At 44.0% G+C, this 15,665-nt stretch overlaps 1 protein-coding gene across 3 annotated transcripts in view; it reads left to right on the top strand.

The window, feature by feature from the left end:
* Nucleotides 1-15,665, top strand: part of MYO10 (myosin X) — a 341,810-nt gene that overhangs the window by 199,456 nt on the left and 126,689 nt on the right. For all 3 annotated transcript variants that reach the window (XM_074987822.1, XM_074987821.1, XM_074987820.1), the window contains one exon: nt 2,098-2,178. In XM_074987822.1, coding sequence (XP_074843923.1) covers nt 2,098-2,178 — 81 coding nt within the window. The remainder of the gene's footprint in view (nt 1-2,097; nt 2,179-15,665) is intronic.

Below are 15,665 nucleotides of genomic sequence, written 5' to 3' on the forward strand. Positions count from 1 at the left end.
TCTACTTGGCATATCTTTCTGCCTTCCGTCTGCCACTTAAGGGTAGGTTTTCATCAGGATATGACTGTTAGGTTCCTTTAAGGGCCCCAAGCACCTCCACCAGCATGTCAGGGACCCTTTTCCCTGCAGGAATCTGGTGCTTTTGGAGCCCATGGGACTCCATCTTTGAACCTGTAGCTTCCTGTTTTCTTCTTCCTCTATTCCTGGTTGCAGTAATAACTTCCCACAGGGGCTCTGAGATTAGGATGCTTACCTTAGAACAACTCTGTGGATTTTTACAAAGACAAGGTCCAGCTGTGGCTACCTCTGGTTTTCCTGCCCAAGATGGTTTCACAGTTTCGTACAGGCTAGATTTACTTACATTTTTTCCAAAACCACGTAAGTTGGAGAAGGTATGCAGGCTACATGTCCTACGTGTCAGGAGGGCATTAGCATTCTACATTGAAAGGACCAAGTCATTCTGCAAGTAGACGCAATAGCTGGAGTGGCTGACAGGATGAAAGGTCTTCCAGTATCTACTCAGAGTGGTGCCTGCATTTGGTGCTGCTACTATTAGGCAAAGGTACTATCTCCAGTAACCACCCACTTGACCAGGGTGCAGTCCTCTTCAGCAGCTTTCCTGGCCCAAGACCAGGACATCGGTAAGACTGCCACCCAGTCATCTGTCCACACATTCACATCTCATTGTGCTCTGACACAGCAGGCCTGGAACAATGCTGGCTTTGGTAGGGCAGTAACTATTAGCCAACCTCTTAGGATACTGCTTGTGAGTTACCTAGAATGGAATCAACATGAGCAAGCACTGAAAGAAAAACCAGTTACCAACCTTTTGTAACTGTAGTTCTTTGAGATGTTGTTCAGAGCCATTCCTTATGTGCCTTCCTACCCCTCTATCTCTGTTGCCAGCAAGAAGGAACTAAGAGGGTGTAGGGTCAGCGGCACATACTATACTGACACACGAGTATGGGACTTACGGGGGCACCACAGCCAAATCTGTGAATACTGCCAAGTCAAAATCTCAGATAACTGCACCTGGGCATGTACACACCCTGACTGGAATGGACGCAAGCAACACAGCTTTAAGAACAATAATTACAAAGGGTAGATACATTTTTCCCAATTAGATGAGGTAATAATAAATTAGATACTTTGTTATACTGTATATTTTATAATTCAGAATTCTGTTAATGCTGAGAAGATGCTGTGTAATTATATAATGTATGCACAATCTGTTTTATTTTAAGTGAATATTGTAAACTTGATGTTTCTGTCTCAGTAAGCTGAACTTGCTATGGTTACATTCAGGACTAAAGGGTTCTGTACTGCTTTGTGATCTACATGTGAGCCTTGCTGTCCCCATGAAAGTCTCTGTGCAAGAACTGGGCATAAAATAATACTATTACTGAAAAAAGTTAGCAAAAATCCCATTTATTCTATTCTCAGTGCTTCTCCCATTTTCCCCAGCTATTCTAATCTGTGCCTTTGCAAACATTTTGCATATAATCAGTTTCTCCTCTCTTGATGAAAAGACAATTGTAAGAAAGATCAACAAGTACACAGAAATACCTAGATCTGGTGTTTCAAAACTTCTTCAAAATGTAACATTAAAAATTAAACACTAGATACCATGTTTAAAGAGTGCTCTTTCAGAAACTAGATTTTAAAAAAATGAACAAAATTCATATGGATTGTTTATTTGTAACCAAACATTCATATATATTTACTAAATATAGCTATAATTTAACCTAATGTACAGTGTACCAGAGGCATGTTTCTCCATTAAATGAAATTCCTATAACATTTCTAGCAACAAAGTGAGATTTACTTTATAAACAAAGCTTTCTTCATGCTGATCCATAACTCTTGTGATTACTTTTATTCAAAATAGCAAACAGTAGAGCAGTCTCACCTCCCATGTACCCAAATTAGCATGATCAACTGTTAGGGAAAAGCTTCACTGTTGTAATTTCTATTCTGCGCCACTTGGTGTTGCTACAGGGACTGCTGGCAGTGCTTAGCTTTAGCTTAGCTAAAGCATAGAATTTAAGAAAAAAAGCCATTTGTAAAGTACTTTCTTTTTTAATCCCTGTGTTTTAGGACTCATTGCACTCCTTAATGGCAACTTTAAGTTCCTCTAATCCGTTCTTTATTCGATGCATCAAGCCAAATATGCAAAAGGTAAGATTTAAAACTGTATCTATCTTGGTCACTTTCCAAGTACCTAGAGCCCAAAACACCACATCTTCTATGGTAGTGTACATCAGTGCCGGTCATAATAGCATTCTGGACTGACATTCACAAGCATAATTGACTCAGGAAAAAAAAAGTGGGGGCAGAATGTTTGGGAGACATCTCCACACTTTTGCCACTCTTTCGTCTGGTTTGGTTTTTATTTGTTTTTGGTAGCAGGTTATTTCACATGCACTGTACACAACAAGTATAGTCATTGCTACTACAGATACTAAAATCTGTTTTAACTGATTACCTAAAGATCTGACTAAAATCAATTACTTTACATTGCTGACCTGCTATTAAAGATGGAGTAGAATTGTACTCAGTACATTGAGGGATTTTTACAAGAACAGACTTTTATGACGGGAAATTGCCAAACCATGATAGTCACTCGTACAGGTTTCACTGTTTCTGCTATTGCTGTTCTGCTTACTACAATTTAATTTTAAAAATAGTGTTTATTTCCTTTAATGATTTGCAATCCAGTGATTTGGGAGAATTGCTTTACTGTATTTTCTTACTGTCACTTAATCTTTCAGTTTCTGTGAAATACCAGGTGAAGTCATGTTTGTCCTTATGTTGTAGTTCTGAAACACTTAGGAACTTACAACAGAAAAAAATGACAATCCATTTTAAAGAAATGAGTGTTCATTATGCCAAATTGCCAGGAAAGCTATGGCTAGTAGAAAGCAATAATAATGTCTATACAATCATTGGGACGTGGAGCCCTCTAGGAAATCAAAAATTGGTAGTTTTGCAAGTCATTTGATTTAATAATGCTATCCTGGTCTTACAATGCCAAAGAAGAACTTCTCATTTGTCCATCATGGTGGGATATCTAACGCTGAAGATGCAACAGGCAACCACATGAACAGATGTTAAGCTTTCACAATGTAGTTTGGAGACTGTAGCTAGAAATGCCCTATTTTGTAACAGAGCCCTGATTTTTCAGGACTGTAGAACATCAAAGAAGTTCGTCAGATGCCACTGAAGATTTTATGCCTCTATATTACCCAAGCTTTAAAATGTACTAAACTGCTAACAGTCCTTCATCAAGTTTTCTTTGTAAGGGGAAAATGTGAACATAGGTTGTGTGGTTTAAAATGATGTTCTGTGATGCTGCCCATGCAATATCTGGGTGTTGTGGGGAAATGGGCCTGGGGCCTGTTGCCCATATTGTGAAATCTCTAGATCACTTGTTCTCAGCCTTGGACTTTGAGGTTGCAAATACCAAAGTGTGCATATAAACACCTCTCATCTTGGTGCACAGACAGTGGCTAGGACCAGTGGGGACCCACTTAGTCAAGTACCTGCACAGCTCTCTTAAGGGAGGTATTCATGCACCTGAAAAGGCTACTTCCCCTTTGCAGCAAGGACCCACAGAGGCCTGATCAAGTCCCTCTTCTACTGTCACTTGGGAATGTCATGGACTTTTTTGTATCTTCGTGCAACCAGGAGCTGTGAGCAAGCTCTGATCAGCACCAGCAAATGTGCAAGGATCACAAATGAATGATGCAAGGATCAGTCTCATTGCATTATGTTGCTTGCATCACATGTGCGCATAATCCTTGCATTTTGTCAGCATGGCTCTTTCAGCTCTGATGGTGTTGCTGCAAGGGTGGTGAGTACAAACACTCCCACTGGGCATCCTGAGAATCCTCAGCAGCCCCCTGCCCTGTCTCTTCCTGCCACTGTCTGGGAACACTAGGGCCCTTTGTAGTGCTCCTGCCTCAGCCTGCCAGTGACACTGAGGTAAGGTAAGCGGGGACATAAACTAGGGGAAAAGAGTGGGGATGAGGTGATTGGGAGTTCCAAATCCTGTAGTTTTTATTCTTCCCATTAAGAAGGCTCCACCCACTACTAACCCTCCTCCACCATACCTCCCATCTAGTACTGCATTACTTCCCACACAGTCCTTGCCAATCCACACTCCTCTCCTAGTCTGCCTAAGTTTAGTAAAATACGCTGCCACCCTAATCTTTGCATGTATTTCTGTCCTTAAAAATTGTCACAGAATTGGCAAGTGCAAGAAATTCTGGGCCTTGGCTACAGAGATTGGAACTGAGACCTCAGCAAGAATCTATTGCTAGTTGTGGGATGGCATGTGAGAACAGCTTGGGAATGCCTCCCAGAGATACTCCCTTTCAATGTGTGTTAATAAAAGCTGTCAGCAAAATCTTACTCACAAAGGCTGTGACCACACTTGGCCAAACCTTCGAAATGGCCACGCAAATGGCCAAATCGAAGAATACTAATGAGTTGCTGAACTGAATATTCAGCACCTCGTTAGCATTCGCATGCTTCCGGCCGTGGCACTCCAAAAGTGCTGCTTTTGAACGCGTGGGGCTTGGCTACCCAGGGGTACTTTTCGAAAGGACCATGCACATTTCAAAATCCCCTTATTCCCTTCAGCTGAGAGGAATGAGGGGATTTCAAAATATGTGGAGTCCTTTCGAAAAGGACGCCCAGGTAGCCACGTGTGTGTGAAAGCAGTGCTTTCGAAGTGCCACGTCCAGAAGCATGCAAATGCTAATGAGGTGCTGAATTTAATATTCAGTGCCTCATTAGTTTTCTTCGATTTGGCCATTTGCATGGCCGTTTCGGAGGTTTGGCCAAGTGTGGCCACAGCCAAAGAGTTTAGTCCGTAGTTTTTGTGTTGGCTTGCTGTGATTTAACTTTAAATTTAACTTAAATCAATTTAAGATAACTTTACCAAACAACTAGTCCTACTTGAAGAACTTAAGAAAGGAGTCAAATGTGCACTAACCAGAAGAGTGGATTTATATAAGATTTCGTAGAAATGGTGAGGGGCAGGCAAGCAAAAACTTCTGACAGCAATTAAAATTCAGTTTAAAATCAATGTCAGGTAATCACTGTTTTCAAATTTAACCCATTTTGTACTGGCTTTTATTCATCCTTATTTTGGATAGTATTATTTTTGTGAATGAGAGTAAAATGGCATGCACTTTATTTAAGGTTTGTTTTTGGAAAAGGGAGTTGATTAATGTGTCACTCTAAAGCAGATGTCAAACCTCAAATGATACGAGGCATGGTTCTTGTCTTATTTTTCCTCAGATCTGCTTTGGATTTAGTGGGGCAAACATTGAAATTTAGCAGCATCGCTTATATTGCTTATATGTCAGTGTAGCTTCAGTGAAATCACTGGAATTGGTTCTCATTCAAACTGTTGTAACATCAGGATCAGGCTCATTTAACCAGCTTTCATTCTGGTGTAATTCAGTTCAGTTCAGTGGATTTACACGTTGATTGACATTTTTAATATTGTACATAGGAACTTTCCAAAGACAGCCACTCCCTGAAAACTGCCAGGTTGGCTTCTTCAGACTCAAGTCCTTTGTAATTGCACCATTAGATGCACACCTACAAAAAAACAAGCAAACAAAAAAAAACCTGATTTATATTGGCTGAGAAAGGTATGTCAGTTTGTACAACTCTGGGACAGCTTGGCTAGAAGAAAATTTAATCTTGAGCTTTCTTTATTAAGGAAATATGTCATTCAGACTGTGATTCAGACTGCATGAACTTTCTAGATTATCTGCTAACATTCTTGATGAGAATTGGAAGAAAGCAAAAATTTAGTGACTTGTCATGTAATAAATATATATTGTTTCTGCTCATACTTTTATTCTAGGTAAGCAAATAAAAGAAGCAACAGGGATCTGGAAAGATAGAATTTCACCTTTTTAAAGGATGATGGTCCACAGTACAGGTTGAACCTCTCTAGTCTGGCACCCTCGGGACCTGACTGATGCTGACTGAGAGAACTTGCTGGACCATGGGAGGTCAATATTCTCTAGCAGCATTTCCACTGCTTACTGGACTCTTAGAAGACAGTTAGGAGTAAATTACAGCTAAATAACAGCACAAAACACTGAGAGCCAGGACTGGTAGCTGTAAACATACTTTATGGGACCACGGGAAACTTGGCCATACTCATGATAAATTGCCGTCTGGCTAACTAAAATCATGCTGGATTATGGATGGTGCCAGACAAGAGAGTTCTGGATTAGAGTGATTCAACCGGTATATGTGGAATTTGTGAAGTAATAAATGGCAAAAAAAAAAAAAAAAAAAAAAAAGGAGACTTAGCTACTTTTCCTGGCTTTTGAGACAATAGTGCCTTATGGAGGGAGAGACAGGAGAGGGTGAGAGAGAGGGGAAGAATAGGAGAGAAACCTTCCTAAACCACATGTTGCCCTTTGGACTCAGTAAACACAAGTTACATCCATTTGTAAGAGAGTCCATAATATTTCCCAAGGGAAGTAGATTTAGGAACTTCAGTGCAGTTAATACATATTTGGACCCCTTGGTAAAAGAGATCAGACAGATGGAAAATAAAATTTGAAGTGCCATAGAGACTGTAGAGATTAATTCTGGACAAGGCATTTGATCGTTTGAAATTATTGAAGTTGTAATTGATTAAAAAGTTGATTTTTTAAATCAAATGTTACAGAAATAGGCAAGAACCATCTACCATATGCAGCGAATTACTATGGATTTACATGTGAGAGCAGAATCTATCCTGATTAGAACCACTCGCTAAAGGGAGTATATGAAGTGCATAACCTTATGTCACAAGGCATTTTGGAAAACAAGCTGATGAGGGAAAAGTAGAGCCCTGTTTGGCTTTCTTGGGAGACTATCAGCGTATCTCTTTTCACATTTTTCAGCCTGGGTTCTGATCTAAGCATAGCATGGAAACTGATCTGTGCTGTGTGATTAATATTCCCTACTAATGAAGGGTTCTCCCTCATTCTTTATCTCAGCGCAGTTTGGATTACTGTGCATCCTGCCATCCTGCTGAACTTTATCCACGATGACTTGTTTGTCTCTTGGTCGCTCTTGTCATGATTCCACTCCCAGTGATTAAACTGATCATCCATTGTATCTGATTGTTAGGACTCTATAAAATTCATAGGCCTTTTTTGTCAATTTCATGGCCATAGGATTTTAAAAATAGTAAATTTCATTATTTCAGCTATTTAAATCTGAAATTTCATGGTGTTGTAGTTGTAGGGTCCTGACCCAAAAGGGAGTTGTGTGAGCAGGAAGAAGTTATTGTAGGAGGGTTGCATTATTGCCACCCTTGCTTCTGCACTGCAGCTGACATCTGCCCTGCTTGCACAGCTGGACAATGAGCGTGCAGCAGCTGCTGGCCAAGAATCCACCTCTGAAGGCAATGATGCAGCCATGCAGAAGCAAGGATGACTTGGCATGGCATTGTCACGCTTTCTTCTGCACTGCAGACTTCAGACTTTGGTCTTCAGCTAGCAGCCACCACTGTCTGAGCACTCAGCTCTGCAGGAAGCAGCACAGAAGTAAAGGAGGCAGCACCAACCGGGCCTCCTGGGTGGCTGCTTGGCAGGGGCTCTGCATTCAGAACTGGACAGGGACCCCCACTGGCATCTGTAACTCTCTGGCTGCTCAGCTCTGAATGCAGCATAGAAGTAAAAGTGTTAATGTGTGGACCTTCCCCCCCACCCGCTTTTCTCCACCTAAACACTGGTATTTTGTGAAATCTGGTCTTTTGTGTACTTACACCCTATTTTAAGTGGGGAGACCAGATTTCACAGTCTGACACATTTTTCATGGCCATGAATTTGCTAGGGCCCTGGTGATGATGGTGATTTCTTCTCTGTTCCAACACCCTTGCACCCAAAGTTTCTTTCCTCCTCTTTTCTGTGTTCCTCTCTTTCAAGTGTGTACCAAGTGTGTGTGTACCTTTCAGCTCAGAAGTACTCTCAGTTGATAAGGTTCACAGTTGTATATCTATTTTCAAGTGGCGTGTCTTTAGCATGACTCGTTCCTGTTAAGTCTCTCTGTTTGTCTTCAGACTGATCCAGGTAAATGTCAGGCTAGTGCATAGATACCCAAACTGGGGGGTGCACCCCCCTGAAGGGGAGTGAAGAAATTCAGGAGAGGTGCGAGGCCACCTTCATTCCCCCATCCCAAGGAAGAGCCAGTGCTGGCATTACCTCCTGCTAGGGCTGTTTTTTCTGGCAGTGGCACCTGCGCCACCATTTTTGAACGCTCTAAGCTGCATGTGTGACTCTTTAAGGAGCTGAAATGTGGCATGGGGCTCCTGCTGCTCCCTGGCTTCCAGCTCTCTGTGCCATGGCGTGCTGAACCATGGAACTCAACTTAATTAGTTTAATGGCTGGCCAGTTAGGTTGAGTCCTCCGTGCCTCAGCACGCCAGGCACTGTGAGCAGCCCCTGCCATTTTATGTGGGCGACCCAACACAGCTGCTATAAAAAGCAGGTGTGAGGTGAAGGCCACGCGGCACTCCCTCCCGCAAAGCTGAGTCGGTGTTGCTTTGGGTGTGCGGGGAGGAAGAGAGGAGGATGGGGTTAGATGGGGGTGCCTGGCTTGGGGGAGGGACATGGGGTAATTGTGGGGCTGGCGGTGCCTGGCTTTGAGGGAGGGGCTGGTGCAGGGCTCACATGGCTGGCGAGTGGCTTATGGGCCTTGGGGGGCTGTGCACTGCTGATGGGACTTTATTTCTAGAAAAAAAAGCACTGTGTTCTGCGAACAAGGAGGTAGCACCAGCTTCCTGCGGTGTTGGGGGGGAGTCCCACAGCTGCATGCCAGAGCCAGTGTCTCAGGAAGCGTGTGTGCTGCTTGCCCTCCCCAAACAGCCGGCATGTTTCCTGAAAAGCCAGGTGTGTTGCCCCCTGGTCTGAACATTTGGAGCTGGCACGGACCTGGGACTCCCCCCCACCCACCCTCTGTGCCTTAAGGCAGCGGGTGAAGAAAGTCACTGGCGGGCGACAGACCGGGCTTTTTAGGAAACAACTGGCTCTTTGGGAAGGGGAGGCAGCACACGCACTTCCTGAGACCCTGGACATGGCGCACAGTTGCAGGACCCCCAGGTACCAGCCATGCTGTCTCTTCCTCTTGTCTAGACCCCACGAGTACCCTGCCCCCTTGCTCAGACCCCCACAAGTATCCTGCCCCCTGCCGATGGCCCCACCTGCCCCCTGCCCAGGGTCCCACTGGCACCCTACCCCCTCCCCAGCCTGAACCCCCACCAGTACCCTGCACCTGCCCCCTATCTCCTGGCCAGACACTTACCCCAGCTTGCTCCTGTACCCTATTTTCCACCCAGATTCTGCACCCCATCCCTATCCCACTCAGTGGCAGCCCTGTCCCACACACTGGATCTCTCTTTTGGCCCCACCTCAGAGTGTACAGAGGCCCACAAATTCCACTAACCCTGAAACCGCAGAAGAATTAATCTGGCCCGAGGCCTTGAACCTCAGTCCTGCCTACCCTCCCCTTCTGGGGCTGCGGTGCCAGGGGAGGGAGGCATCTTAGATGGGCCCACATCAAGGGGGTTTGAGGGCCTTGGAGGATTTTGGGGTTGTTCTGGTTTTTTGTTTTTTTGCATCTCACTTGTGTGGTTCCTGACTTACTTTTCTGTAGGTCAGTGACCCCTGACCCAAAACAGATTCTCCACCTCTCCCATAAGTAAAGACAATGCTGAAGCATTTGTGTTGGACATGTTTTATGTAAAAATGAAGCCTGGCCAGCAAGCCCCAGTCAGAGCCAAGCCCCCATCTGCCCACAGCATCATCACACCCCTGAATCCCCACACACGCCTCAATCCTGAGCCTGTCAGACACTGGAACTCCCTGTCCTGAGCCTCTCACATCCCCAGTCTTCTGCCACAACACTACTGCACAATCCACATGCTGCAGATCTGTGTCCTGAGCCCATCATACTCACAGTCCCTCTGCCCTGAGCCCCTCATACACCCCAACCTGAACTCCTGCAGCCTCATATCCACAAGGGTGTGGTTTGCTCAGTATCTCAACAGTATGCCTGACCTCAGCACTCTCCAGCCTGGAGCCCCCTCTCTGAGCCAGCAGCCACTTCTCTATCTCTTCCTGCACGCAGGTTCCCTCCCAGAGCTTCCACCTTTCACCCTGTTCCGCACCCAAATCTGTTGTTCCCACCCCAGAGCCTGTACCTCCTGCCTCAACCCAGTGAGAGTGAGTAAGGGCTGGGGACAGCAAATGATGGAGAGGAGGGGAACAGAGAGGGCGGGACCTCAAGAAAGAGATGGGGTGTAGTGGCTTGCCCTGACCTTTAAAAAGTGATCTTGGGTGTAAAAAAGATTGGAGACCACTGCCTATTATTTTTTCATTTTTGTCAACGTACCTCTGTGAAAAAAGCTTTTCAAGTTTAGTCACATTATAAACGAAAGGAAGAAATTGACTGGATGTCGAAAACTATTTGCATTGCGCGCTTTCATCTTTCAAACCTAGGATTTCCCAACTCGTGAAGAAAATACAGCATCACCCTTCATATTAAATTTTTTTTGTTTTTGAAATTTCTGATGTTAAATTACATTTTTATTAAATTTTTGGGCCAAGAAAAGCTAGTTGTGCTTATTTTTAATTTTAAATAACATTTTATACCAAGTTTTTGTGTTTATTTTAAATTATTAATTGAATTTTTTCGTTAAAATGGGGGTTGGATTATAGTAAAGAATGGGGGGGATGTGAGGGTTTCTCAAAAGTCAAAAAGAGGGTGTGATGCTGAAAAGCTAGGGAAACATGGAGTTAGTGACTTTCTATGCTGAATATCTCAAGGAAGTTTGTCTCTTGGTCAGGAGGAACACTCTTAAACTCAGGTCTATCTCCGCAGACTCCTATTATAATTCAGACTTACTACTTGTCCTTACCATCTGTAACACAGTAATTCTTAATCCAGAGCTTTCCTGCTCTTCCCCAGTACCCTACATCTGCAAGTGTGTGTATCATGAACTCTGAAAAATTGGCAACGTATGTCACAGTCTTAGCTCTACCTATGCTGGAATCCTTATGCATTTCTTCATCTCGTCTTACCTTAACTATTAGAGCTGTCTTTTCTATGGATTGTCCAGGTCACAGCTCTTCAGAATGTTGCTTGAGCAGAAATGATGATTAATAACTATCAACAGCTGTCAACACTCACGTGTACAAAGAAGTATCACCTCACATCACCTTGATCCACAGGAGGACCCATTAGTTACCTCTAGGTCCTGTTCTAAATTAACTGCCTTGGGTGAAATCTCCATGGGCACAGTGAACAGGCTGTGGAATATTAATTTTTAAACCGAGTCTCAAACTGACCTCTTCACTTTAGTAGCCAGGCTTGATTAGTCTTCTGAACAACTACAACTACAGGCACAAATAAATGGGCCTTCCCTTGTGTATTTTTATTTGTGAGTGCAGTATTTCATCTTCAATACCTGAGGATGTTTGGAAGAATTCAGAACTAAATGTCCAAATAGAAGTGCAGCTCAAAAATCGAGTCCCAGTGAGCAAGAAAAGAAGATTGTGACTTTGTGTAAATCTAAAGGATAGGTTTCTGTGGCAGAACTTCAACAGCAGTGTAATATTGATGTTAATGTAGTGTGTGACCTAGTCAGTGAAGAAAGGGTGCTGTATATTGCTATACAGTATTATTACAATGTTACTAGACTTCGCTGAGTGAGTTTATTGATCTACTTTAATAGGGGGACTGTTGGAGACACAAACAGGAAGGCAACACAATGGCTCCCAAATAAGAAAACTCCAACATGCACTTCAATGTCAGTGGGGAAGATGATTAGCTTTAAGGATCTTATCTCCTGTGTCCAGCAAAGTTGAAAATCTTGTGTTTGTTGGAGTTACATAGGTTACGAACAGTTAAAAAGTGACTGGTTCTCAGAACAGGAGGATAATTTGAAAGCTTTAAAGACACTCTCCCTTAAGGAATGGGAGTAAACTGGTTTGTGAATTAAAGGGGACAGATTTTCCTACCTACTGCTTTAAAAGGTCTGAGAATAAGGAATGTTATAGGAAGTTAGATCTACCAGGATTCCCACGTACAAGACAACAGCTTCACCCACAACTGGTAAACTAGATGTGTACAGTCTGTTTTAATGTTTTAAGATCTTTTTCTCTCTCAATAAATAATAATGTGCTTTAACAGTGCTGTTTGGTTGCCGTAAATCACTGGTCATTGCTCCCAGAGGGAACATAACACAGGCACTGTATATGTTAGGCTTGTTGAGGTAAGCAGAGTTAATAGCAAAGAATTGCAGACCAAGACCAGGTCTGAGACTGGGAGAATTTGTGTGATCCATCCTGAGAGAGGTGACAGCCTAACACCTGAGAGGGAGGCACCAGAAGACCAGGGAAGGTCAGAGCTGAAGTTTGTTTGGGAACTGACATGCTTATTCTTCATCATTGTTTTCCTTCCTGTTTAAAAAAACAAAAAATGAAGAAAAGAAAAAAAAAAACGTCCCATGGTGCCTGATGGACTAGCAGATATATTTGAACATAAGCTTTTGTGGGCAAAAACCCTCTTCTTTTCAGTCTTTCTTTTCATAAGTGGATCTTTGCCCACAAAAGCTTATTCTCCAGTATATAGAATTATAGAATCATAGGGCTAGAAGAGACCTTAATTGGTCGCCTAGTCCAGCCTCTTGCCTAAAGCAGGATCACTCCTAACTAAATCATCCCAGCCAGGACTTCAAAACCCTCAGGGATGGAGATTCCACCACCTCTCTTGGCAAAGCATTCCAGTGCTTCTTGTTTTTGTGTACAAACACCTTAGGTAGTTAGATGATTGGCCTACTTTCTCCTTTTGAGCCAGGGGTCCTCCTTTGTTGTTCCTTCCTCCTTCCCCACTTGCCTCAGGGCTTGTGTCATCATCACCCGATGAACCTAGTTTAAAGCCCTTCTCACTAGGTGTGAGCCGATGCCCAGGTGCCAGCTGAAGGTCCGGTGGGGCAAAGGGGTTGATGCCACACCAGCAGCTACGCTAAGCAGCCAGGGCAGGCTGGGTTCTTTGGTTTGTGTTTAGTTCGGGTACAGCAGCAAGAGGAAAATTACACTTAGAGAGGCTTTAGCAGTTACTTTTTATTTATACAAAGATAGAAACAATTTAACTAAGACAAATGATTAAAGTACAAGTTAGTACTCGCAGTTTTTAAAGGGGAAACAACACAATTTAACTTAAGAAAAGTTTTAGACAAACTAGCTAGCTTAAACTAATACAATTAATGTGTACGCAAGAAAGGCAAGTTGCAGGTGTGATTTTCACCCCTGCCTGTTAGACCTGGTGGAACCAGAGTCTTTCCCTCAATTCCTATAGGAAAGAAGTGTAATACAGGTGTAATTCTTACCCCTGCCTCCTAGATCCAGTGTGACCCAGATTCTCTCAATCCCTCGGGAAGAAGTAGATACGAACCAGGCGTCCCCAGTCTTGGGAGTTAATTCCAGACCTGACCAGCAGGTGTAGGTGATTGAAACTCAAAAGGGGGGGTGGTCTGCCAAGCCCCTTTATACTGCTTGTGGCACGTACGCTTCTTCCTGGTCTCAGGTGGCCAATTGGGAGGAATATGTTGAACCCCAGGTTTCCCAGGGAAGATGCAAGGCTCAATTGGCACCTGTGAATTGTGGACAATTGGGCACCTTTGGAGGTGATGGGTGGGGGCTCCCCGTCCTTCCTGGGGAAGTGATCAAGGCGTGTCAATCACCGAGATCAGCCAGAAGGGCGGCCATTAGCTAGCCCATCCACTGTCTGTTTTTTGTGTATAGTAGAGAGGCTGGGCGAGACAGCACACCTGCGTTCCCAGGACATCAAAGGCTACCTGTCTCCCCTGCTTATTTCTCTCTCTGTCTCTCCCAGTGGGGGGGGAGAAGAAGAAAAGGCCAAATGGGGGGTTCATGTCTGGCTACACTAGGTTTTTAAGCCTGTCTGCAAAAATGCTCTTCCCTCTCTTTGTTAGGTGGATCCCGTCTCTTCCTAGCAATCCTTGTTCCCGAAACAGAACCCCATGGTTGAAGAAACTAAATCTCTCTCCAACACCATCTGCACAACCATGCATTTACTTCCATGATTCAACAGTCTCTACCTGGACCCCTTCCTTCAAGAGGGAGGATGGATGAACACCACTCGCACTCTATATTCCTTGATCTTTCTTCCCAGAATTATACAATCCATAGCAATCTACTCAAGGTCATTCTTTGCAGTGTCATTGGTTCTTACATGGAGCGGTAGGAGAGGGTAATAATTCACAGGTTTAATGATTTTTGGGAGTATCTCTGTCACATCCTGGATTCCAGTTCCTGGTACGTGGCAATCTTCCCGAGATTCCAGGTCTGGACAGCAGATGGATGACTCCGTCCCTCTTAGGAGCGAGTCCCCAACCACCACCACCTGTCTTTTTCTCTTGGGGGTGGTGGTTGTAGAACTCCCATCCCTAGGACTACTCATCCCATGTCTTCCAGTCAGTGGTGTCGTCTTATGATCCCTTCAGTGAGAGCTCTGTGCCACAGTCTTCCAATGTATCGCCTGTGCAGAGAGCTTGAAAGCAGTTGCTTACCTCCACCAGAATTGGCAATATCTGAATTGGCTTTCTTCTTCTGGAGATTACATGCTTCCATTTTTAATTCCTTGTTCTGTATTGCCCTCACTGGTTGCTCAGCCTGCTATGTCTGCAGGACTAAATGCAGCCTTCTGTCAAGGAAGTCTTTACCTTCTCTGATGGACTGGAGAGTTGATATTTGTGCCTCAGGTCTTCTAATCTCTTTTTCCAAGATGGCGACCAGCTTGTACTTGGTACATAGAAAAATCCCTTCTCTTCTGGGAGGAAGACAAACATAGCACATGCTGTGCAGGTTTTTCAGTAGACTTGTCACTATCCATATTTCCCTTTTTTCAGAGAATTCCCTCAGATGATATTAGTGCTGACCTGAAGGGCAAAAGAGAAACAAAACTTAAAAGACCAAATATGGTGCTCCCCACAAGGCGAACTCCCAGGCAAACTCCCCTGTCTGCAGCTCCCAACTGGTCACGCTCCAGATGGTCTCTAGCCTCTGGCTTGTGAAGCCTTCTCTTCTTTGGTGCCTCCTACTCCTGGTGAGTCATGGGGGAGGGTCTAAATCACTCACACACACACACACACACACACACACACACACACACACATGAACTGCAACAGTGAGCGAGCTCAGTTGGTAACTGAAATTCAGATTCACACAATCAGCTTAGCAAAGTGAAATTCACATTCAAACCGTCGACGTAGCAATCAGACTCACCCACAAGTAGCTAAGATCAGTCAGTAACTGAAACTCAAATTCAAACAAATAGTCCAAGAAACAAACACACTCAACAGCTCCCATCTGGTTCTGTGGAATTCACCTTCTCTCCCATGCAAACTCCCTTGTTAGCAGCCCCCATTTGCTGCTCCCAGGTGGTCACGCTCCCCTGTTAGTCTATAGGGTGCCATAGGACTTCTCATTGTTTTTGCAGTTACAGACTAACATGGCTACTCTTCTGATACTTGTCACACCTTCCTGTTTCAATTAAATCGAGAACATCATCTGGGTTTGAAACCAAAACTGTGTTAGCCACTTACCTCAGTGTAGTCTC

This window comes from Carettochelys insculpta, chromosome 2, assembly GCF_033958435.1.
Source record: "Carettochelys insculpta isolate YL-2023 chromosome 2, ASM3395843v1, whole genome shotgun sequence".
NCBI classification, from domain to species: domain Eukaryota; kingdom Metazoa; phylum Chordata; order Testudines; family Carettochelyidae; genus Carettochelys; species Carettochelys insculpta.